This window comes from Pleurodeles waltl, chromosome 4_2, assembly GCF_031143425.1.
Source record: "Pleurodeles waltl isolate 20211129_DDA chromosome 4_2, aPleWal1.hap1.20221129, whole genome shotgun sequence".
Lineage (NCBI taxonomy): Eukaryota > Metazoa > Chordata > Amphibia > Caudata > Salamandridae > Pleurodeles > Pleurodeles waltl.
The window spans coordinates 967,315,349-967,342,241 of NC_090443.1; the positions used below are offsets into that span (position 1 = coordinate 967,315,349).

Sequence of the window (26,893 nt, forward strand, 5' to 3'; positions counted from 1 at the left end):
GAGAATGTAATCATTGTCAAAGGAAGGTGTCCATTTGAAAAATTGGGACGTAGGTGTGAAATGAATGGGCACACACTTTTCCCCCACTGTTATTTTGAACTGTTTCTAAACCATGGCAAATACTAACAAGCCTTGGCATAGCCAATAGGTCTCGCTTTTGGGGCGTTATAAGTGTTTAGCCATGCAGCACATTATCCTGGGTGCTGTGTTGCCAGGGATTAAAGAGATATACAAATTTCATGTTGCAAGGTAGAATTGAAATAGCACACCATTGAACAACATTTTATTTACCGATTCTAGAGATCGGTTAAAAGAGAAACGTGTAGTAAGGCTTGTACTTATAGTTCTGCTTGACGCAGCCTTTCATTCATCCAAGGCGGAAGAAGGGAGTACTTGAACCAAACGTTCTTACAATTCTTTTATGCCATTACTTAGGCGATGCTCCCTTCCAGCAAGACCTGGGTGTAAGTTTCTATATGTTGTGCTGTCAGCACAAGCTGCAGGGCCAGAGCTCGTTACTAGAGCACCCTGTGTCCGGGCACTAGCGCTGGGAGATCAAGGCCCATATTTATACTTTTTGACGCTAAACTGCGCTAACGCAGTTTAGCGTCAAAAAGTTTTGCGCCGTCTAACGCCATTCTGAAGCGCCATGCGGGCGCCGTATTTATGGAATGGCGTTAGACGGCGCAATCAGACCGGCGCTGCCTGGTTTGCGTGGGAAAAAACCACGTAGACCAGACAGCGCCGGCGTAGGGGGAAAATGGCGCATGGGCGTCTTAAAATGGGGCAAGTCAGGTTACGTCGAAAAAATCGTCTTAACCCGACTTGCGCCATTTATTTTCGACGCCCATCCCCCATCAACATGACTCCTATCATTGTAAAGATAGGAGTCATGCCCCCTTGCCCAATGGCCATGCCCAGGGGACTTCTGTCCCCTGGGCATGGTCATTGGGCATAGTGGCATGTAGGGGGGCACAAATAAGGCCCCCCTATGCCACCCAAAAAAAATATAAAAAATAAAAAATTATACTTACATGAACTTACCTGAATGTCCCTGGGGTGGGTCCCTCCATCCTTGGGGGTCCTCCTGGGGTGGGCAAGGGTGGCAGGGGGGGTCCCTGGGGGCATGGGAGGGCACCTGTGGGCTCATTTTGAGCCCACAGGCCCCTTAACGCCTGCCCTGAGCAGGCGTTAAAAAGTGGCGCAAATGCGCCGTTTTTAGCCACGCCAACTCCCGGGCGTCTCTTTTGCCCGGGAGTATAAATACCACGTAAAGGCCTGGGAGTCATTTTTTAGACGGGAACGCCTCCCTTGCATATCATTAACGCAAGGAAGGGGTTCACGCTAAAAAATGACGCACATTCCGGGAACTTTGGCGCTATTCGCCTCTAACGCCATAGTATAAATATGGCGTTAGTTGGCGTTAGTTTTGCGTCGAAATTGCGTCAAAAAAAACGACGCAATTTCGGCGCAAACGGAGTATAAATATGGCCCCAAAGGTGCAGTACCACAGATAGTTGGAAGTTCCTGTAGAGCCAGCGTCAACTCAGAGTGAGTTTATGGTGCACTACCACAGGCCGTCACTAGAGGTTCCCCGGTAGGACTATACAGTGCTGGGCGAACTAGGGCGCACTACCACAGGCCGTCACTAGAGCTTCCTGGATAGGAATATACAGTGCTGGGCGAACCACGGTGCAATACCACAGGCTGTCACTAGAGGTTCCCGGAAAGGAATATACAGTGTTGGGCGAACTATGGTGCACTACCACAAGCTGTTACTAGAGGTTCCTGGATAGGAAAATTCAGTGCTGGGAGAACTATGGTGCATTACCACAGGCCGTCACTAGAGGTTCCCGGATAGGAATATGCAGTGCTGGGTGAACTCTGGTGCACTACCACAGGCCGTCACTAGAGGTTCCCGGATAGGAATATGCAGTGCTGGGTGAACTCTGGTGCACTACCACAGGCCGTCACTAGAGGTTCTTGGATAAGACTGTCCATAGCTGGATGCACTATGGTGCACTACCACAAGCTGTTACTGGAGGTCCCTGGAGAGCTAGACTACAGCTCTCAGAGTCGGTGGCTAAAAAAAACCACATAGCCAGTTCTGTACGCAGAGATCACCGCAGCAGGTCCTCAGCTCACATAGGTATGTTAGCACTGCATTTTAGGTTATTTTAAACAGCTAACGTATTAATTTTTGGGGAAAATACGTACAGGTTTTGCAAATGGGCACCATTGTGCCCCAGTCCTACTTTTTAAGTCTTTTCCCTAAGTTTCACAGCCAATTAAAGAATTGATGAATACACTAGTCTCCAGGGGTTCGAGAATGTTATAAAAAGACGGCGGCTTTTCTTTCATTTACAAGTAACAAAGTGGGAGATGCTGGAAGAATGGCAGCAACAATGTGAGAAGAAGGGGGCGGGAACGAAGATGCAATAAAATTCAAGCAGAGACGGGCGTCAAAACTGAACATCGCTGAAAGAGTGTCTGGGATGACGCCTATGCCCAGCAACATTTGGAGAAAGGATGTGGTGGAAGATCACCAGAGAAAAAAAAAAAATATATGTAAATACCTGTGTGCTGTAAAATGAAAATGACATTAGCTGAGCACGTATAGATGAAAAACACAACATGCTGAAAAGACAAGCCAACACAAATGAAAAAAATAGTGTGCCGAAACGATCATCAATAGACAGAAGGGAACAACTACATGTAATAGAACCAGGCTTAATGGGAGGGAACAAAAATAACCAATGCACCACAGAAAAGCAAGAATTTCCAAACGCACACAAAAGAATGAATGGAAAGCGATGGGCATGCTCGAAGCCCCCCTGGAGTAAATACAGCAGGTCTCGGAGAGACAGTGCATGCGCTGCTTTGGAGAGACCTACCAAGACATGGCTTTACTGAGCCATTAGTTAATAGACACATTACAAGTGGTCAGGCGGATCCTGCTATGTAAACAACCATACAAATAGTTTTATAGGAACAAATATATACAGAATGTTTGAAAAATGTAAAGGAATGACTCATAAACAAGATTAACATGTTTGGAAAGAAATAAGGGACATTCTAAAGGTGATGAAAGTACAAAAAAGAGTATGGATTAGTGTTATCGTTCTTTAAAATTTGAAAATTAAATTGCATTGGTTGTTTACAGTTGGTTAAAATTTGTGCTAAGAATACATTACAGATCAGATGTTTTCACTACTCGAATTTATGGGCCTAATTTATTCAATATCATAAGTATAGGCTGAATTTCCCTTGCCTGATTCATACCCGTAATCTGAATGTCACAGAAGATTTGCGAGGTAGTAGTTAAGCTTTCTTACACCTAATGTGCTGATATATTAGAAATAAATACATAACAAGTGAATTAAAATAATATAATTAACGTAGTTGACAAATAAAATAAACATTAAATATGAATAGATTTATATTAGTGCTGGTTCCCATTCATGAAGAAAGTTATTAGAAAACTAGCAAATTAAAACATAAAATCATTAAATGAATGCATTGCTTAAATTATGAGAACATTCTCACCCACTTTGGTTTGTTTCGCTCAACTGAGAAGAGAATGAGAGGGAGACCAGATTACCCTTCTAAGTATTTAAATAGAGGTTTCAGGGTTACTACTTTGGGTGCCTTCCTTGAAATCAAACACATTAGATGGTGCTGAGGTTGCATAACAATTTGGAGGGAATGTTGGTTTAGGACCTGTTGCAAAAACATAAATGTAGCATCAAGAAATTGTTCTACGTAGTTTTGACCAAGAGTGGCTACTTCTCAAGAAGTTCGTTTTTTCATCTCACAAATCATATCTAAGAACCTGGCCAAAGTGTGACAGTGAACTAATTGACACGTGTCCTGCTTCAGTTGTACCCTTGACATGACTCTGTATAACCATGGGCCATTTACAACATACACCTTTGTTTATGTTGCTCTCCACATGCCTGTAGTCTGATGCACCCTGATAGCTCTTTGCAACAGGTATTTCAGAGTTACTTAGCCCTTTGAAGTCCACTTTACTGTTGGGAAGGATAGGCGAGGGATGAGGTCGATATAGTTGCCCTCAATTTAAAAGAAACCTAAAGTGCGAGGACAAATGCATATTTTCACCCCATTCTAAATTCATGACATAATCACATTCTGCACCAGGGAAGATCACAGGAAGACCTCAGCAGAAATTACCTGTATGTAGGCTACAACACGTTTCCTTTAATAGTTTACATTTTAACCAACTTAGTGGGGTTGTAAGCAGTTTAAGTCAGCAAACTAACTCAGTAAGCGAGCCAAAAATGTTCCAAGCCTTTCTAAGGATGGGGTCATTTGAGATTTGAGGCTTAGACTATGAAAATATATTTGGTTAAACAACTGATTACTGTTTTACAAACACAAGCTCAGGCTCTTTGGGACTCTTGGCACCTGGGCTTTTGGCCTTGTCAAAACCTCTCTACTGTATTCCTTTGATGAGCTGAGGCAGATTATCGATGAGGGGGAGTCAACAACTTTGATCCTGCATCCTGATTCTACAGACTATGCGATGTAGGCATCTCTGGCATGGTTGCTGAATGGTGTTTCTCTTTTTTAACCTCCCACTCTTTGTCACTGCTCTGCTTATTCGGATGTAGCTCAGGGAGCTCTCCAGGGCTCTTTCACTCTATCACCAGTGCTGTTTAACGTTTATATTAGATCTCTGCTTCAGCTAATTAAACCTCATAGGTGTAGGGCGCTAATGTATGTGGGCGACACCCAGCGTGTCAGCCTTCTTTGCTGCTCTCCGTCCTTGTTATTCAATTTAGAAAATGCCTATCTGGCATTCAATTTTGGAAATCATTTTTCAACTCAAAGGTTATTAAACAGTTGTTGCTCGCAGGCAAATCATGGCCTAGCTCCATCTGACCTCCTTCTCTGATGGTCCCTCTGACATCAGCTCCCAAAGTAAAATCATTTGTGGTCTTTAGGTGGGTGTTCCCTCCCCTGACCAGGCCTGAAACTCCTTGCCTTAAGAAAGCTGTCAACCATCTTATGTGTTGGAAAGCCCTGCAAACTCTCCTACTTTGCTAACCCTGGTTGTCAGTCTTCTTTCCTCTTTGCCTGCCTGCTCTTCTCCACCATCTTCTTTTAGGTGTCTATGATGCTTAGGATTGATGGTGCCATTTATAAATAAATAAAAATAAAAGTAAATATATTTTAAAGCAGTTATATGCAAGTTTTGTTGGTTAAAACTGTAGGTTTTACAGACATTTCTAAATGAGAGGTCTTGAAAAAAGTCAAACTATAAGGTCCAAACCAGGAGTGAAAATCAACCCCCCCTCTACAACACAAAATATACTCTCTTCACGTAACACTTCTAAAATACAGGCAGTTAGCAGTCATACCAATGTTTGTAGCACAGTACACTTCTTGGATGTTGTAGGAAGGTAGCCTCTTTCTAGCCTTGTTACCCCCACTTTTGGCCTGTTTGTGAGTATATGTCAGGGTGTTTTCACTGTCTCACTGGGATCCTGCTAGCCAGGGCCCAGTGCTCATAGTGAAAACCCTATGTTGTCAGTGTGTTTGTTATGTGTCACTGGGATCCTGCTAGCCAGGACCCCAGTGCTCATAAGTTTGTGATCTATATGTGTTCCCTGTGTGGTGCCTAACTGTATCACTGAGGCTCTGCTAACCAGAACCTCAGTGGTTATGCTCTCTCTGCTTTCCAAATTTGTCACTAACAGGCTAGTGACTAAATTTATCAATTCACATTGGCATACTGGTACACCCATAAAATTCCCTTGTATATGGTACTGAGGGTGCTTTTCTTTTGCCACCCATAGGGAGCTCTGACAATTCTTACACAGGCCTGCCACTGCAGCCTGCGTGAAATAACATCCACGTTATTTCACAGCCATGTACCACTGCACATAGGTAACTTATAAGTCACCTATATGTCTAACATTCACCTGGTGAAGGTTGGGTGCAAAGTTACTTAGTGTGTGGGCACCCTGGCACTAGCCAAGGTGCCCCCACATCGTTCAGGGCAAATTCCCCGGACTTTGTGAGTGCGGGGACACCATTACACACGTGCACTATACATAGGTCACTACCTATGTATAGCGTCACAATGGTAACTCCAAACATGGCCATGTAACATGTCTAAGATCATGGAATTGTCACCCCCAATACCATTCTGGTATTGTGGGGACAATTCTGTGATCCCCCGGGTCTCTAGCACCGAACCCGGGTACTGCCAAACTGCCTTTCCGGGGTCTCCACTGCAGCTGCTGCTGCTGCCAACCCTTCAGACAGGTTTCTGCCCACCTGGGGCCCAGGCAGCCCTGGCCCAGGAAGGCAGAACAAAGGATTTCCTCTGAGAGAGGGTGTTACACCCTCTCCCTTTGGAAATAGGTGTGAAGGGCTGGGGAGGAGTTGCCTCCCCCAGCCTCTGGAAATGCTTTGATGGGCACAGATGGTGCCCATCTCTGCATAAGCCAGTCTACACCGGTTCAGGGATCCCCCAGCCCTGCTCTTGCGCGAAACTGGACAAAGGAAAGGGGAGGTGCCCAGAGCTCCTCCAGTGTGTCCCAGACCTCTGCCATCTTGGAAACAGAGGTGTTTGGGGCACACTGGACTGCTCTGAGTGGCCAGTACCAGCAGGTGACATCAGAGGCTCCTTCTGATAGGCTCTTACCTCTCTTGGTAGCCAATCCTCCTAACTTGGTAGCCAAACCTCCTTTTCTGGCTATTTATGATCTCTGCTTTGGGGAATTCTTCAGATAACGAATGCAAGAGCTCACCAGAGTTCCTCTGCATCTCCCTCTTCACCTTCTACCAAAGTATCGACCACTGACTGCTCCAGGACGCCTGCAAAACCGCAACAAAGTAGCAATACGACTACCAGCAACATTGTAGCGCCTAATCCTGCCGGCTTTCTCAACTGTTTCCAGGTGATGCATGCTCGGGGGGTAGCCTGCCTTCACCCTGCACCAGAAGCTCCGAAGAAATCTCCAGTGGGTCGAAGGAATCTTCCCGCTGCTAACGCAGGCACCAAAAGACTGCAACACTGGTCCTCTGGGTCCCCTCTCATCCTGACGAGCGTGGTCCCTGGAACACAGCAACTCTGTCCAAGTGACTCCCACAGTCCAGTGACTCTTCAGTCCAAATTTGGTGGAGGTAAGTCCTTGCCTCCCCACATTAGACTGCAAAGCTGTGTACCGCGTGATTTGCAGCTGCTCCGGCTCCTGTGCACCCTTCCAGGATTTCCTTCGTGCACAGCCTAGCCTGGGTCCCCAGCACTCCGTCCTGCAGTGCACAACCTTCTGAGTTGTCCTCTGACGTCGTGGGACCCCCTTTTGTAACTTCGCGTGGACTCCGGTTCACTCTTCTTCTAAGTGCCTGTTGGGGTACTACTGCGGGTGCTGCCTGCTTCTTTGAGGGCTCTCTGAGTTGATGAGTGCCCCCTCTGTCTCCTCCTCCAAAAGGCGACATCCTGGTCCTCAGCAGCACCCAACAACCTCTACTGCAACCCTTGCAGCTAGCAAGGCTTGTTTGCGGTATTTCTGCCTAGTCCTCTTCTTTCTTGCAGAACTCCAAGCTTCTTCCAACCGGAGGCAGCTTCCTTGCACCTTCATCCGGGGTTTCCTGGGCTCCTGCTCCCTCGGACACTGTCGCGACTATTGGACTTGGTCCCCTTGTCTTACAGGTACTCAGGTCCGGAAATCCGTTGTCAGTGCACTGCTGGTGTTTGTTCCTCCTGCAGAATTCCCCTATCACAACTATTGTGCTCTCTGGGGGTAGTAGGTGTACTTTACTCCTACTTTTCAGGGTCTTGGGGTGGGTTATTTTTCTAACCCTCACTTTTTCTTACATTCCCAGCGACCCTCTACAAGCTCACATAGGTCTGGGGTCTAATCGTGATTCGCATTCCACTTTTGGAGTATATGGTTTGTGTTGCCCCTATACCTATGCTTGCCTATTGCAACCTATTGTAATTCTACACGGTTTGCATTACTTTTCTGACTCTTACTTACCTAATTTTGGTTTGTGTACATATAACTTGTGTATAGCACTTACCTTCTTACTGAGGGTACTCACTGAGATACTTGTGGCATATTGTCATAAAAATAAAGTACCTTTATTTTTAGTAACTCTGTGTATTGTGTTTTCTTATGATATGGTGCATATGAAATAAGTGGTATAGTAGGAGCTTTGCATGTCTCCTAGTTCAGCCTAAGCTGCTTTGCCATAACTACCTTCTATCAGTCTAAGCTGCTAGAAACACCTCTTCTACACTAATAAGGGATAACTGGACCTGGCACAAGGTGTAAGTACCACTGGTACCCACTACAAGCCAGGCCAGCCTCCTACAGATGTCAGCACCAGGCAGGTTCCAGTTGTGATGTCCTCCGTTTTCATATTTGTGGTCTTCAGAGGAGTGAGTATTTTGCCCAATATTAAAATACCTGAACCCACACCCTGGAAACAGGGAACAATAGGAGCCACGGGCCCTGATTGAGAGTTAGGAGTATATTTGTAGAGATTCTGGGTGGCAGGAAATACTGCTTCCAGCTGGTATATACGAACATTAACTTTTAGACATGTGCTTCAAGCAGGTGTAAATGAGAGCAGGGGTTTCTGTCTGGGGCAGGAATGGTGGTTAGGGGGGAGAGAGTAGGAGAACAGGGGAGAGAAGGGGTGATTAGTTCTGGCACGGGTGAGCATTGAATGCTTCCTCCCACCTTGACAGAGGAAAAAAGGTCGAGGTAGAGCTGGGAATGAGGCTTGCCTTCTGTTGGAGTTGCAGACAAAGCCTCATACATTCTTACCAGCCGGAAATACAGACTTGTAAAATTCAGACCAGTGTTCCAGGAAAACTAAGGCCCATATTTATACTTTTTTAGCACCGCATTTGCATCATTTTTTGACGCAAAAGCGGTGCAAACTTACAAAATACAATTGTATTTTGTAAGTTTGCACCGCTTTTGCGTTAAAAAGCAGCGCAAATGCGGCGCTACGTGGTGCAAACGCTAGTGTGTGATGATTAGGTGGTGCAGAGTCCGTACAGAAATTCCCCGCTGCCCGGCTCAGAATTAGGGTTTAAGGGCCAGATGTACAAAAATGCAATTTTGCATTTCTTAGATAGCGACTTCATAGAAATCGCTATTTGAGAAATGCAAAACCCTATGTACAAAGACACCGTTTTCCTAATAGCGATTCCTACAAAGTAGGAATCGCTATTAGGAAATCGGTATTAAGAAATTCCATTGCATTTTAGTCAATGGGATGGGTTTACATTTCCTAGATAGCTATTTCTTTTAAAGAAATCACTGTTTAGGAAATGCAAAACCAGGGATGGCAATGGGAAAAAGACCCTCCTTGGTGCACCCCAAAAATAGGGGTGCACCTCTAGAGCACACATATGCCTAAGGGTCATGTGTGTGCTCTATTACAATTTTAAAAAGCACCTTGGGGTGTTTTTTTAAAAATTGCACCTGGTTAGCACCGACTTCAAGTCAGTGGTAATTGCATTTCCAAAATGCCCAAATCGCATTCTGGAAATGCATGGTACATCAGAATAGGAAATGCAAATAGGAAATCCCTATTTGTATTTCCTAATCTGGCAACCACAAATTGCGATTTCTACAGGGTAGAGATCGCAATTTACGATTCCTGAACCCCTTCTCTCCCAGGCCTTTTCCCCCTCAGGTGGCAGGACTTTTTTGTCTATTTGGGGCAGTTCACGCTTAGGCCTTCATAACATTTTGTCTACATAAGCTACCCACGCCAAATTTGCATCCTTTTTTTCCAACATCCTAGTGATTCTAGAGGTTTGTGGGTTCCCCTGCAGGAGACCAAGAAATTAGCAAAATACAGCAAACATTTCTTGTTTTTAAAACAAAAATGGGGAAAAGGGCTGCAGAAGAAGGCTTGTAGTTGTATCCCTGAAGATGGCATCAACAAAGGGTTTGCGTTGCTAAAATCACCATCTTCCCAGCTTTCTGGAACAGGCAGACTAGAATCAGAAAACCCAATTTTCAACACTATTTTTGGCATTTTACTGGGATTTACTCCATTTTTACTATTTTTTTGCCTTTAGCCTCCTTCCAGTTAGTGACAGAAATGGGTGCAAAACCAATGCTGGATCCCAGACAGCTAAACATTTCTAAAAAGTAGACAAAATTCTGAATTCAGCAAGGAGTCATTTATGTAGATCCTACAAGGTTTTCCTACAGAAAATAACAGCTGAAATAAAACATATTGAAATTGAGGTGAAACAAACTGCCATTTTTCTCCACATTTTACTCTGTAACTTTTTACTGCAATGTCAGATTTTCAAAAGCAATATACAGTTAAGTCTTCTGGACTCTTTTGGTTGCAGGGATATATAGGGCTTGTAGGTTCATCAAGAACTCTAGGTACCCAAAGCCAATAAAAGAGCTGCACCTTGCAATGGGTTTTCATTGTATACCGGGTATACAGCAATTCATTTGGTGAAATATAAAGAGGGAAAAATAGGTATCAAGGAAATCTTTATATTTCCAAAATGGGCACAAGGTAAGGTGTTCAGAAGCATTGGTTATTTGCTCATCTCTGAATTCGAGGGTCCCCGTGCTAGCATGTGAATTACAGGGCATTTCTCAAATAGACAAATTTATTTTACACACTGTCTTACATTTGGAAAGAAAAGATGTAGAGTAAGACAAGGGACAATAACACTTGTTCTGCTATTCTGTGTTCACCCAAGTCTCCCGATAAAAATGGTATCTCACTTATGTGGGTAGGCCTAATGCCCGCGACAGGAAACGTAACATGAACACATCACATTTTTACATTCAAATCTGATGTGTTTTTTGGAAAGTACCCAGCTGTGGATTTTGGCCTCTAGCTCAGCCGGCACCTAGGGAAACCTACCAAAACTGTGCATTTTTGAAAACTAGACACCTAGGGAAATCAACAATGGGGTGACTTGTGGGGCTCTCACCAGGTTCTGTTACCCAGAATCCTTTACAAACCTCAAAATTTGGCAAAAAAACACTTTTTCCTCACATTTCGGTGATAGAAAGTTCTGGAATCTGAGAGAAGCCACAAATTTCCTTCCACCCAGCATTCCGCCAAGTCTCCCGATAAAAACTGTACCTCACTTGTGTGGGTAGGCCTAGTGCCTGCGACAGAAAATGCCCCAAAACACAACATGGACACATCACATTTTCCCAAAGAAAACTGACCTGTTTTTTTTTTAAAGTGCCTAGCTGTGGATTTTAGCCTCTAGCTCATCCGGCACCTAGGAAAACCTAGCAAACCTGGATATTTCTGAAAACTAGACACCTAGAGAAATTCAAGATGGGGTGACTTGTGGGGCTCTCACCGGGTTCTGTTACCCAGAATCCTTAGCAAACCTCAAAATGTGGCAAAGAAACCACTTTTTCCTCACATTTCGGTGCTGGAAAGTTCTGGAATCTGAGGGGAGCTACAAACTTCCGTCTACCCAGTATTCCACCAGGTCTCCTGATTGAAACTGTAACTCACTTGTGTGGGTAGGCCTAGTGCCAGCGGAAGGAAATGCCCCAAAACACTATGTGGACACATCAAAATTATCAAATACAAAACTATCTGTTTTTGCGGGAGGGGTACCTGTGTTTATGGTCCCGGGCTCAGCAGCCATATACGGAAAACTACCAAACCCAAACATTTCTGAAAACTAGACACTTGAGGGAGTTCAGGGAGGTGTAACGTGTTTTCTTACCCAGAATCCTCAGCAAACGTCAAATTTAGCTAAAAAAACAATTTTTCCCACATTTCTGTGTAGGATCACCGCACCACCACAAATTTCCTACCACCTAACGTTCCCCTCAGTCTCCCGGTAAAAATGATACCTCACTTGTGTAGGTGGGCCAAGTGCCTGTGACAGGGAAGAGCTAAAACATGTTGAAAATGAGGGGGAACCAAAGCGGGTCCAAATGGGCAGTTTGAAAAAAAACATTTTTAGGCTGACAAGTGGGGCAGAATCGTTATCAGTATAGATGTGACAATGCTGGGTGGTAGGAATTTTGTGGATTGCTGCAGATTCCGGAAAGTTCCATCACAAAAATGTGGGAAAATGTGTGACTTCCAGCAAAGTTGGAGGTTTGCAGGGCATTGTGGGTAAGAGAATGATGTGGGGTGCGTGTGAAGCACACCACCCTGGACTCACCTAGATGTTTAGTTTTCAGATGTGTGTAGTTCTCGTAGATTTTTCTACATGGCAGCATCCCAAAGTCCAAAAAGTGCAGCCCTCACCATTCCAAGTGGGACTATTTTGAGAGTTAGACAAGCTCTCATGGCCCAAATGTAAAACCAAAACCCCAAATAATCAAATGTCCTCTTGCTTGCAGTGGGATAAGATGTTTTAGTGTGTGGGGGCAGAGAGCTGAAAGACTGTTACCACCTTCAGTTGGGGTGGGGGCATAACCATGCCCATACTGGTTAGGAGCCACCACCCCAATATTTTCTTTTATTCTCTGGCATCTAGTAGGCTTTCTGCCCCCTCAGGGAGTGGATCAGTGGTAATTGCTGCATCTGCCCACCAGTGGGCAGAACAACTTTGTCCCATACCCCAACCCTCTTGTTTAAAAAAAAAATCTTGCCTGGTCTCTGGTGGGCTTTCTGCCCCGCCCCCCATTGGGAACAGATGGGCCTAACAAAAATAGGCAAATCTGTCCCTAAGGGGGGCAGAAATGGCCAACAGTAATGTGCCCCCCAGGGGAGCGACCCTTGCCCAAGGGATTGCTCCCCTTGCGTGAAATTGACCTAAAAATAAAATCCCTGGTGTCTAGTGGTGTCTCTTCCCCTTGGGGGTAGATTGGCCTAATAAAAATAGGCCGATCTGCCCCCTTCGGGGCCAGAAAAGGCCTTAACAAAATGACCCCCAGGGTAGAAACCCTTGACAAAGGGGTCGCCCCCCTTCATTGTTTATTTACACAAACACAAAATCCCTGGTGCCTGATTGCTTCATGATCGGGCTGCAGAAATGCTCAGAGAGACATCAAAGGAAAGGAAAGGCCTTTCCTTTCCTTTGATGCCTCTCCCGCCCCCAGCCCGTGATTGGAAGAGAAATGCTTCGAGCGCGGTGGGGGTGGCTTCTGATGAGGTCAGCACGAGATTGCACACTGACGTCATCAGATGTTACTGGGGGTGGGGGGGTCAGGGGTGGAAGGGAAAGCAATTCCCCTTCCATCACTGCCCATGGGAGTGGGGGTGCGAGGCACCCCGGGGGAGCGCTAGCACTTCCCCTGAGGTCCCATTCCTGGATGAGGTGGTTATGTCCCTGGCGCCTGAGCGCCATGGCAGCGGACATAACCATCTCGTCCAGGGCACCCTAGGGCTTAGAGCTTTGTACATTAGAAAAACCCAGTTTGCATTTCTCTGCAGCCCGAAATACTGATTCAGACCGTTAAGAAATGCAAACAGGCTTCATGCATCTGGCCCCTCATGTTTCAAGCAAAATCCTTAAACATTCTGGGTGTAAAATGCAATGTTGTCATTAAGTCCCCCACTCTCTTGCTCCCTGTCGTACTGCCATGTTATTGCTTATTTCTTTGTGCTCTTGTCAATTCCAAGTGCTCCTACAAACCCCTTTAACAAGTGCCTCAGATATATGTTTGGCACCTGCCTAAATGAGCTGCTGCAGTCCATTGGTATCTTCCTATCAGCCACAAGCAGGTGAGTGAGATTTATAACAATTATTTTGATGCTTGTTAGTTTAAGATGGAAGAAAGAGAGCTCATGTTTAAGTTGGTTGTACTTGTGACAATATGTGGCAAGGTCAGGCTACCTACATATTGCAAACAATTGCTCATGTTTCCAGTTCTGCATCATGTTTACTCCACTGCATGGAGGATATGTATTTACTGGAAATAGCACTTTAAAAGCTGCCATCATTTACTGTTAACTGACAGCTGTATCCAGTAGTTTTCCAAAGGATCTTCTGAAAATAAGCATTTCAATATGTAAAGAGATGTTAATATTCAATTGAATTAACTACACATATGCTGAAACTGTATTTTATTGCTGAAAACCCTATGTCTGTAGATCATAAAGCTCGACACTGCTAACTTGATTTGCAAAATGGCACTGTTAGGAGCCTTACGTTGCCCCATCCCCGCAAACAGAGTTTAGATTACATTTGACTCATCAGTGACCTTGTGCATTGTACAAGCCTTACAAAGACATATATGTTAGTTCTTAAAGAAAACAAAACCAACATAATACAAACCTAAGGGTGGTTAATGTAGATTTGTGTTTGAGTCTACTTGTGTTTTAGTTGGCCTCCTTCTTGGGTTTCAAGAGTTTGTAAACTGTTTATCTGCTGACATCCCCCTAGAACCTTCAGGGAAGTCTTGGGAAGTGAGAATATGAAGGGCTCTTGGGCAGGTGAATTAGGGGAAGCTTGTAGTCTTTGGAGACTGACCCTGAGTAGAAATGGAAAACCTTTTGCAGTGTTGCTGCCATACTCTAAGAGTGTTGACGTGCAGCAGGTAAGGAAAAACAAGGTCCGTACAAATTTTAGTTGAGCATAGCACACCCATACACATTGCACTGAAACTACTGTGAGATAAACAGTGCTCATTCAGCACAGCTGTACAGGCACAAAGCAAGGACATAGTGCAGATCTGCATGCATGCTTAAAAAACACTACACTACACAGAACTCCAGGTGTGAGTCACAACCCGTACAAAGCCAAGTTAACCTTCACTCTATACATAGGCTCAGCAAAACCTAGTGAAACTCTTTACAAAGATTGTGACCTGCAAGTTACACAATTTCTTCCAGAAATGCAGTGGGTTATCAAATTAGTAAACCGTCTCAGCTGTTCTAGCTCAACCTGTTAATTGCGACCTGATTGCGTGCGTGCCCTCTTTAATTATGTGCAAATGTTATTTCTCATGTTGTATTTTACGGACAGAGACCGGGATGATGGCCTTCTGGGATCATGTGATTGCTTTCTAAATAAATCAATCTTTTTTTTTTAAATGCAGCCCATTTTCCTTAAGGGAAATAAGGGATTCATTTTAAAAAAAAGAAAAATTATAAGTTTTCTTTTAATTTTTTAAGAGCAGGCAGTGGGCCATGGGACCACTGACTGCTCTTAAAAAACGTTTTCGCTCCCATTCACAAAGGGAAGGGGTTCCTTGGGGACCCCTTCCCATTTGCGAACCGGTTACCACCCACATGAAGTAGGTGGTAAAATGCGAATGTTTTGCAACCACATTTTGGTCACATAACATTCCTACATACCGCTGCGATTCAGTATTAGGAAGGGATGCTCTGAACACGCCCCTTCCTAATACCGTATCGGTATGTATTTGCAATTCCAAATTGCGATTTGGTAACATGTTACTGAATCACAAATTGGAATTCATACATACCAAAATGCATTTTACCAGTCGCAGGCTGTTTACGACTGGTAAAATGCATGGTTCATATGGCCCAAAGTGCTGTCATATAAATGTGCACACGTTTTCCCCCAAAGGCTTTCTTCGTCATCAAAACATGAAAAGTAAACACACAGTAGAGCATAATGACCCCTCTTTCTTTTAATTCTTTTATTTTGTAGTAGCACCAGAATTCTGCTATTTAAAGTAGATTAAAAAAACACAATTCTGGTGTTAGTATAAAATAAATGTTAATGTTTTGATAACTTAGAAAGCCCTTGGGAAAAATGTGTGTACATTTATATGACAGCACTTTGTCTCTGTCTGTGGAACACAACATGAGGAATAACGTTTGCACATAATGACAAAGGACACACATGCAATCTATTTGTTCTGGAGGAAGCCTGGAGCAGGCAATAAGCTTGTGAATTGTTAGTGATCCGGGCTGGTGGCTGCTTTGTCTCCCCAAGCTCTTAAGGGGATGCTACATTCCTCATTCTGTAATATGAGCTCCTGGGGCCCTCTTGAGTTCTTAAAAAGATTTACAGCAAATGTGCCTTAAAAAAGCACATACATTAAACAATGCCCCCCCCACAAAAGAAAAGTTTCAAAGCACTAAGTTAAGAAACAAATGTAATTACAACACCAAAAGTGAAAAAGATCACCTGTTGGCTGAGCGCATTTTAGTCTGAAATCAAACAAATGGTTTTCTAAAGGCTATGGGTGCGCACACCCGAGGTTACTTTTCACATAAAAATATTTTTGGATGTGACGGAGTCCGCTTCTTACTTAAACAAATTAACACAAAAAACAAATCAAAACTTCAAAGCTTTTAAACGGTGACTCACGTGCTGTCTCTAAAAACAAACGTGCCAAATAAATGAAGGTTTGCCAAAGCAAAGCTAAACTACCAGCAAGAGCTTCCAGAAAATTTACAGATAAACAGCACACATAAAACAAATAAAAGCTTCACCAACACGACAAAGGACGAAAAGAAGACCTACCTGAAACACAGACAGAAACCCCAAAAATAGTGCGCACAAACATAAATCCAGTCAAGTGAAAGGCTGCAAGTAAGATCGGCATGCTCCTTGGGTGGCAACAACATGCCAAAAGCAGGGACATATAAGCTAGATTAACCGCATACAAGCAAACCTTTGCAAAGGAGACTTAAAGTTACCAATTACAAGTGATGGGCAGGCTATAAACCCACAGAGTGAATACAGCATGTCTCAAAGAGACAGCGCATGTGCTGCCTAGGCGAGACCTAAAAAGGCATCTGTTCAAAGAAATGATGTGTAATTGGAGTAACTGGATTGGCCTGTAGTGAAATAGCAAGCGGCTAGAAACAGTGTACTTTACTCACCCTTATTAAATATAACATGCAACCATCTTCTCCCATCTATGTCTTTATGGCCCTGCAAGAGTTTAACACTAAGTTTGCATTGGCGGTCTTGTCACATTATATATGAATGCTGGCTGTGAAATCTATTGCCGTCGATTTCCCTCAGCCCCCTTCAGAACTCAATATACTGGCAAGATGTTCCAGAGAGATGATGCAGTATATATCTTTCTTGAATGCGGAGATCGAGAGTAACAGGAAAATTCAAAATACATGAGCTAAGCTAACTTGGAAGACTGAGTTGGGCCACCCATTTTCTGACACATGGCGGAAGTATTGCTGCACTCAGGTTAAAGATGTTCCTTTTAACTACAGGCATAAACTAATTCAACTTAAATGTATTCCTTGTTTATATTTTACTCCAGAATGCATAAATAAATTTTCCCCTAAGGTATGGTAGAATGTAAAAATATAAAGTGACAAATTTAGACTTTCTTCATATTGCATGGTCCTGTCCCCCATCTGCCCATTTCCGCTCTGCTAGAACTTTGGAATGAGATATTTGATTCCCTAAATACAGTGGTCGATGTTAATATTGTTCCATCTCCTGTGCTGGCCCTCCTGAAATCTATGGAGGCTGTCTCAAAAATGGTGCATAGATTTGCAAACATGGCTCTTCTTCCTGCTGAGAGATGGATGTCGAGACACTTGATATGCACCAAATCACCTAAACTGGTAAAATGACTTTGAGAGTTGGGACACTAATATAACCTGATGGAGAACTACACCCCTGTTATGCATCCCAAGACTGGCCCAAGAGCGTTTTGGGAACCACTTTGATCTTTCTTGCTAGAACAAGAGCCAGAATCTGTGTTGTAAATTTGTTTTGTGGTACATATTGAACTGAGATTTTTATGAATGTAAATCCAGATTACGGCCCACATATAGTTTTCTGATAATGCTGATTTCATCAGTGTGGTGCAGACACATTCATAAGTTATGACGTATTGCCTTATCAGCTGTCTGTTGCTTAAGACTGAATTATGCTTCCTGGCATCACTTTTCTATGTTTTAATTTTTATCAAAATTAAAAAAAAAACATGGGAGGACCTGACCTGGCTGTTCGGGGTGGACTGTTCCCATTGGAGCAGGGTCAAGACTGGTTTGGATATGACTGGGTCCAAACTGAGATGCAAAATAAGAATAGACTGGGATGGGATATGAGTAATCACCAATGGCGGAGATTAATTCCAGCATTCCACCCATCACTTTTTTGTATACTTCAGTGTGTTGCCATTAGTGGATTGGGTACGTCCAGAGGTGGGTCAAGTGTACCCTGTGTCACTGGAACCAAGATATGCCTGGCTGATAAGCCCTAACTAGGGAAACACCACTCCTGGATTGTTTGTTTTCTGGTTCAGGAAGGAGCTGGCCTGGCAGCTATGGCTGGACTGTTCCCACTGGAGAAGGGTCGAGACTGGTTTGCATAAGGCTGGATCCAAACTTAGGTGGCAGAGACGTAAGGCATGAGCAAAGCGGGCTCTGGCCCAGGGCTCCAACCTTTCAGGGGGTCCCCTGATAGAACCAGTTCTGTTCTGTAAATAATCTTTTCCTGATGACCTTGAATAATTCTTAAACAGATTGTTTTAAACACTGTTTTCGTTTCATTTATTTTTAATGCAGGTGATGTGTGAGAGTGTATTAAAGACATTTTGCAGAGCAATTTTGTGTTTATGTTTTATGCAACATCCAAGTTTCTTTTAGATCAAAACAGGACCTGCATATGAAAAACGGGAGGGTGTCTTTGAGATTATTTGCTGTAAAATCAGTGAACCGCTGCTGTATTACAGTATTGAAAACACACATCACTATCTCTGAATATTGGATGTAAACACATTTAGAATTTGGAGGAGTGTTCAGTGTACTGTCAGTGAACTAGCTGAGAACAGCATGAAACTGGATCATGAATTCAAAGCTGTTCTGAACACGGGCCCACAAAAAACGTTTTGCCCAGCGCCCCCAAAATCCTTAGGATGTCCCTGTGAGGTGGCATAGTGTGAAAAATAAAGATGGACTGGGATGCAGCCAGTTGCTGAGAATAATTCAAGTGTTCCATCCATCACTTTTTTGTATACTTCAGTGTGTCGCCCTAAGTAGATTGGGTATGCTCAGATGTGGGCCCTGTGCACACTGTGTCACTGGAACCAAGCTCTACCTGGCTGATGAGCCATAACCGGGGTGAAAACAGTTCTGAGTTGCTTGTGTTCTTGTTCTGGGAGAACCTGGCCTAGCAGCTTGGGCAGGACTGTTCACATTGGAGTAGGGTCAAGACTGACTTGCGATGGCTTGGTCCAAACTGTGGTGGCATGGTGTGAAAAATAAAGATGGACTGGAATGCAGCCCTGAGTAATTACCAGTGACTAAGATTAATTCAAGACTTCCATCCATCCCGTTTTTTGTATACTTTACATTATCAGATGAGGCATGGAATATGACCCACTGCAAGCTAAGGATTCCACAAGCAAATTAATTGTCCGCCTCACCACCAGCTTTCCTCGACTTTATGCCACTTCTGTAACTCATAGCCTAAACAGAAGCGGCCACAGCACAAACCATGAATACATGAAAGCGGTTTCCTTGGAACTGAACTGGCCAGGACTGTGTGGCAATGCATGAGTCTTAACACGCCATAGGGAGTAAAATCAGCATGACACGAGACAGAGAAGTGTAATATGCCGGTAATGGAAGTGTTTTTTGCAATACAGTGCGAAAGTCTGGTGTTGTTGCAGAGAATGCATGATGCTAAGCTGAAGCTCAATGATGTGGCATTGCCAGAGTGGTAAAAACAAGTATGATCCAGTCCATTCCTGTGTTGGCAAGTCACCCAGGTAGAAACAGCGAAGATACAAACGTTCTGTCTTATCATGCTGTGATATAAATGAAGCGAGTCTCTCTTGCATTGTTATTGTCATTGGTTTGGGCTGCTGGCCTCCACCATTTTTTATGTGGTAAATATTTCACTTTATTCAGTAGGGAGAGCTGATACCAGGCTGACTTGGTGTTGTTCGTGAGATGTTCTTTGAAGGAGCAATCTGAAGTCAGGGGCTAGATTCAATAGATTTGTGTTGGCTGTCAGCTGGAGGCAGATGAATGAGTCACTGTGTATCATGAGTTGAGATGTTCATGTAGTTGTTTGCTGTCAGCACGTTGATAAGATTTTGATCCCATTGCCAATGAGTGGAGTTCTCTGGGATTCCATGTAGAGGCTGAGGATGATGGATACGGAATGATACAATGAGGGACTCAATAGGAGTTTGAACATTTTGGGAATCTTGATCTGAATAATTAAGTGGCAGTTGGTGGCATCAGAGGTGAACCTCTGCACAAACGTGTCTACGTACCACAGGTGTTTTTCCTCAGTGCTTGCTGATCAAATGTATTGATGCTTGAGGAGAGGTGGAGTAGGATCATCAAACAGGGGTCCTTCTTGCTGGTGGTTATAAGGAAGTCATAGATTACATGAAAGTTGATGGTCTCTGAATCATGGTTTGAATCCAAGTTGTTTCTTCTTTAAGAGGTTGTTTTTGCAGATGTCCTTGTAGCTGAATGACGACTGCTTTCTCAATATTTTGTCCAGTGAAAAATAAGTGGGTAAGATCGTCTATCTAGGGTGGTTAGGAGAATAATAGCACTTCCACATATGGATTTTTTGATGGTAGGTGGCTGATAGGTGGGTGATGAAGGGATGTTTAGAAAGATCATCTGGGTCCTCCATGGGGAGGGAAGTGAGGGCAATTCCTCACACAATGGACAATAGTAGAATGTCATCTCTGTAGGATTTGGCCTTGAGGGAATTGAATTAGTTGGTATGTGATATAGTTGGCATGGTCAAACGCTGTAGACCTGGCGTGGTACAATCAGGGATTGGAGGCCATGTAAACATCTGTTTTGTGTTAGTACCTCTTGATGCCCATCTTGTTGAGCTGGTTACCTCCTTCTGGTAGTGTACTTATCTGTAATATGTTTTTTGCCAAAGACTTTTACTGAAACATGCTTCAATGCTCACTCTTTTTGCCATCAATTGCTTTCCTCATGTTAACTTTTTGGATGAGTGTGGTTGTAAATAGACTCTTTAGGCTTAAGAGGTACAGGAATCTGTGGGTGAGTTTATTTAATTGTCATCACACACTATTACAATGAGCCAACACGCTTCAGACTTTGAGGGGTTTTAACAAGACCAGAAGAAAGTAAAAGATCACTTACTCTATATGTATGTGGACATAGAAAGTGGACTCATAGATCATTCATCAAGAATCTACAGAAAAAGTGGATAGACTCTGTCCTCTTTTAAGGATGTAAGATACAGATATATTATAGCTTGATCATTAAAACATATTTCTGCATTCACAAGCCCAAGCAACATAATCTTGTTCAAGATAAATAGATAAACAGGCAGACAGGATATTATTCACTTGTAATAAAGCGGAAGGCATATTGTCCACATTTGTGATGGAGTCCTCGTATGCCAAGCTATAACTTAAGCCCTAAGTGTCTATGTTACTCAGTCCTTCATACTACTTTGAAACCCCTATAACTTTCTTTTTTTGTTTTGTAGCAATCGTTATCTTATTGAGTTTGTGGAGGTTGGTGGAATATTAACGCTTCTGGAAATCCTAGGCATAAAGCAGGTAAAAGAGAAAGAGAAAAGAGAGGCAATCAAACTGCTCATTATTTTAGCCCACACTGGACGGAAGTACAAGGAACTGATCTGTGAAAGTTACGGTAAGGGAAGCGTGAAGTTGTGTGCCATTTTCTTTAAAAGGTGAATTTAATTGTTTGTTGTGCCCAATGCCTCTTCCCATATTGTGTTCCACAAAGTTGACAATGAAACAGGAGAGATGCAAAGTGCAAAATAAGAATGTGCAAAAACTCAAAAACAGTGATAAAGAATAATGCACACACAGAGTAGGTACAAATGTACAAAGCCTTGAAAACATTATGATCGCAAAAACATTCTTAGTAGCAAGATAGAGCAAAAAGGTAGGCAGTCCAAAGCTCCAGTCCAACACTCTTACTACAAGACACTGGCTCCACAATTATCCTACAACAACCCCAAAAGCTAACGGCTTTGGGAGGCAATGAGACTCTGACTTCTGTCTCCTTTTATGCAATCAATCTCCAAGATGGCCACCGTATTTGAGATTCACATTGGTTTTGTTTTTGTCACAGCATTCACCGCCAAGTACGTCAGCTTTCCTTCGAACCTGAGTATCTTTATATCAAGCTCTCTAATTGCAGTAAGCATTTAACAAATACCATTTGGACTTGTTATTACCTGTAACTTAACATTTATTAACATTGCTATATATTTTGTAATCATGACAGAATTGTATGTGTGTAAGTATGTATATGGTATTTCTAGAACACAAGCCTAGATAAAAGTACTACAGTAGGAAAGGAAACTGGATTATGAATGGTTATTGCATTATGATGCACTATTTTTAAAACAGGTGAGTCTTCAACTCTTTCCTAAACTGGAGTAGCGTTGGGGTGGTCCTGATGGAAATGGTACGTTGTTCTAGATCCTGAGTGCAGAGATGGAAAGGCCTGATGTATTGTTTTTTTTCATTTTTACACTTCTTAGTCTGCAGTTTGAGAGTGAACTGGTTGTGGGTGTGCCAAGGACCACCACAGATGATGAACTTGTCTGAAAGATAAGCTGCTGTGCTGGTCGTGATGGCTTTGTAAATGATGCAGCTGGTTCTGATGATTGTGTGGGCCAGTAAGGGGAGACAATGGAGTTCCATAAGGATGAAGGTGATGTAATCACTTTTGTTGTGTGTAGGATCCACCTATGGGGTGCCACTGTGGCATCTCAGAGGCCATGGAGTAGGGCATTGCCATCATTCAGATGTGAGAGTACTAAGACTTGAACTGCAGCTCTGAATTCACTTTCTGGAAGAAACATTTGACTTTCTTTATAAGAGAGAGCTGGTACCAGGTGTTTTTTTGTTTTTTTGGCAATGTGTTCCTTGAGGGTGATGTTGATGTCCAAAGTAAACCCAAGTGACTTTGGATTCGGTTTGGGCTCGATGATATCAAGTTTGTACTGTAGCTTGTTTGTTTTCCTTGGCAAATAACTGGAAATCTGTATTGGTTTGGTTATACATCAGTAGAGTAACAAGCGGTACTGTGTAGTGGTTGAAGATGACAGGGAGACAGTATAGAACCCATGATGACTCCACAGGCGGTAGGGGTCTCTTGTGACCTAGAGGTGGCCATGTGAGCACACTGCTGTCATTTGGAAAGATGGGAGGAGAACCAGTGAAAGCAATTGCCAGAGAGGTGAATCTCATTTGAGACTTCAAGGCGCGCATGAGGGTAGGTTGGGTGACTCCTGGCTGGGTCATCACCATCTTGGGTCAAGATGGCATCACCTACAGCTTATAAGGTAGCAGTCTCCATGCTGCAGTGTGATCTGAAACCAGACTGGTAGTTATGCAAGAGATGTTTACCACTGATGTGATTTGTGAGTTGAACATAGACTGCTTTTTCCGTTATCTTGCCAATTAATGGTATGTGAGTGATGGGCTGGTAGTTGGAGAAGTAATCAGGGTGTAGTGTAGGTTTCTTTAGGAGCAGGAAGACCAAGCCTGTCTTGAGAACGCCTGGGAAGATGCCTTGAGTGATGAAGGCATTGACAACGGTAAGTAGGGGTGAGAGAGCATTCCCATAGAAAGCTTTGATGAAGGACATGGCTTTAAGGGAGTCGAGTATGTCAGAAACATCTGGGAGAAATCAATGTGCTATCTGTATCTTTAGTATTATTTCCCTGAAGAAGAAATTGATGGCATTGCTCTTTTCCGTGGGTGGAGTGAGGAATAGGTAGGTTTAACAGGGGGTTGATGCAGGGCTTGACTCTCTTGAACAGTGTTCTCCTTCTGTTGGTGGCTTCACTGATTGTGTTGATTTAGTACTTTGCTTTGGCTGATATGATAAGCTGTCTGCATTTTGTCCAGAAGGATTTCAGTATCAAGAGGTCCTCTGGATTTCTGTTTTTCTTCTGTTTTCTTTCTTGTCTGGATCGCTTATTGCCAGCAATGTCTTTAGAGTACCAGGGTGCTAAAGGCTTTGGCTTGCACTTGCACATTGTCGTTTGTGGTAGATTTTCAAATAGCCTTCCAAAAAACAGTTACATTACAAAGAAGGATGTTGGTAATGACGTGGAGTTTATGGGGTAAGAGATGAGTTCAAGCATTTGGTTGTCATTGGGGAAGCCTTTATATTGGCAACAAACCATGGATGTACTCTAATACATCCAATTTGGAACATTCACAATAACTCTTGATCACAGAGTTTGATTGTTGCCCTGCCTGACCTGTCTTAACTCTATAACTCACAGTAGGTGGTTGTGCAGGTCTCTCATAACCTACTGAAATAGAGCCCATAGCCCATGTGTACAAATGCATTTTCATGTTAACAAAGAGTGTCAAAATACCTTTGATACCTCAAACCCCGTCTGCTCACACGTCTTCCCCTCTTTAGACCTCTTTACACTACCTTTTCATTTCCATTGTCTTCTGGGCAAAGCTTATCACTACCTTGTTCTTGGAAGAAAACCTGAAAGTAAAAACTTAAACGCTTTCAAATATGTGGACCTTAATGGAACAAGATAGTCCCTCAGAGCAAAGATTCCATGGAAACAGCAGTTTGCTGTGAGTCAACAGAACATATGAATCGTGATCTGTTCAGGTGAAATAAGATGATGTTCTCTCCCACCAACATGCTTCAGTTTTTAAAGACTATAGATGTACAAAACCTCATATCATTTGAATATTATCCCAGGTCAGGCACACCTGAGATTCAGTTTCTCTGTGTATTTTCCAGCTTTACGCTGCCTACTCATCTGTTTGTGTCACAGACAACCAGTAGCCAGTCTTCTTCATATAGTTAAGGGTCAGAGACAGCTAACGCAATTCAATGTTCTGAATTCAGGTTGCGGATGTAGCCTCACAGTCACTGTCATTACATTTATATAGAACAATGCAGCCTCTAGTGAGTCTCTAAACAATTGTTACTTCACCCTGAGAGGGATGCAGGAACATACCTGTGTGAATGAGAAGGATGTTGGGTAATGCAGCCATCAATCACAGTTGCTCCAGCTGAATTGCTGAGGAGTGCAGAAATGACACTGCATTGGATTGTCTGTGCACAGAAGTGACAGATTGATCAAGTGGTTCATGATGCCTATGTTTATGTTTGAGACATGGATTATATGTGGGTGTAAATTATGTGCATGAGGATAAGAGATCTGCTACAGTTGTTACATAGCAAATGTCAGAAGTAGCTAAATTGGAAGACATATATCATGGACACCTATGTATTAACCAGAAGTCTGATACTTTCTTTGAATATTCTTCCCTTAGAGTCCATGTGTAATGGAGCTGAGTCCTTGATTGATGATTATCTGTCACATAAGTGATGGATGGCTGTGAAGGGCGCATACAAAGTGGAAATACCACTGTAATGTTTTGTATCCATTGTAGTGTTTAAAGCATGTATTGGAAAGAACCAATAAAGAGGATGCTTATATAGACCTGACGAGAAAGCACAAGCACAATTGTCACCTGTTTTTGTGAGGAAATCCCATCAAAGGGAATACTCCAATGAGTATTTTCCATGGAAGAAACTTTTTGATAATCTTATAGCCTGAGCTCTAATGCTGAGGCCATAGTGGGAGTGCGCCACACAATGCAGCACATGTAAAAAGCAGAATTAACAAGGAGAAACAAAGATATTTCTCCTTGTTACACCTCTGTCGGGTTGGAACACTATTGTAGTGCAAATCCAGGTTTACAAATCTTTGTAAATTTGGGGTTGGGTCAAAATACATAGGTGGATGCATTAGAATGCCAATGCTCCACTCATGTAACACCTACCCAACGGAGTGTAATTCAATAGCGCTGCGTTGTGTTTCTTTGTATTTAGTAAACCATGCAGAGCCACACAAAGTGGCTTTGTGTGGCTTACTAAATTCCAGCTAAGGACTTGCATTACCTTGTGATGACTTGAGTCATGCAAGGACAATGCAAGTCCATAGTAAATGTGCCCCTGTGTTTTCAGAGATTCCCAGGTGAGGCTTTCTGTCTTTCTAGTATTAAGTTTCTGATGGTTTGTTTCCATCTAGTTGTAGATGGTGGAGAGGCAGGATCTGAAAGCAGTGCTGTCAGTGTTGGCAAGGGGGTTACAGATTCAGTGGGATGTGAATTTTGCCATCATAGGCTTAACACACTAATTTAGAAGTCCAGATAGGATAAAGCAGATTCCAGAGATAGAAGCTGAACAGAATTGGAACAGTCATGGAGTGCTGCGGTATGCAGCAGTTTGGTTATGAAATGCATCAGTGGTTCTTGGCTTCTTGAGCTTTATGTCATTCCTTATGGTGAAGATGAAAGAAAATGCTAAACACCAACCTGGCCATAGGCTTGCAGCTCTCAGCACTCAACACAGTCAATGAGGTGGGTGAATATAGAACTTCAGATTAATTTACCTAGGAATGGTCAGTTGCACACTTGTCTGCTGTTCAGATTGTGCTGAGCATGGATATATTCAGGAGAGACTTGATGTAGGAAGTCTCCAAGACTTCAGGATAGGTTCCATCAAGAAAAACAAAGAGGAAGTGGTGGGTTCTCCATGACTGTTCCAGGGAGGGAGACATTGAGGGAACACATACATCACACCCACATAGCACACAGAGAGGTTCTATAGCTCAAGCAGTGAACCTATATACACGCATATGGTACGAGAATTATGTAATACCTTAAAATCGTGGTTCTTTTTGTTTCAGCTAAATGTCTTTTGTATGTGTTCAATAGGTGTGAGAGCGATAGCAGAGTGCTTAGCAAAGTCCAAGTCTGAAGAATTGCAGGAGGATGCCCAAGTGCTGTTGGAGAGCCTTGCCCGTGGCAATTGTAAATACCAGAACCAAGTGTATAAAGGCCTGATTGCCCTGCTGCCATGTTCATCTCCCAAAGCCCAGCAGCTTGCTCTTCAGACACTCCGAATTGTACAGGTGAGAGAACTCTGCTTCAAGCCATTGTCATGGAGCTGCGGTAACATTTGACCTTATATGCACAGGCATGTAATGTTATGTGTC

At 43.2% G+C, this 26,893-nt stretch overlaps 1 protein-coding gene across 1 annotated transcript in view; it reads left to right on the forward strand.

Annotated features, from left to right (window-relative positions):
* ARMH1 (armadillo like helical domain containing 1) overlaps positions 1-26,893 on the forward strand; it is a 121,216-nt gene that overhangs the window by 23,053 nt on the left and 71,270 nt on the right. Inside the window, exons 3-5 of the mRNA XM_069232804.1 lie at positions 13,615-13,683; positions 21,353-21,519; positions 26,613-26,809. Coding sequence (XP_069088905.1) covers positions 13,615-13,683; positions 21,353-21,519; positions 26,613-26,809 — 433 coding nt within the window. The remainder of the gene's footprint in view (positions 1-13,614; positions 13,684-21,352; positions 21,520-26,612; positions 26,810-26,893) is intronic.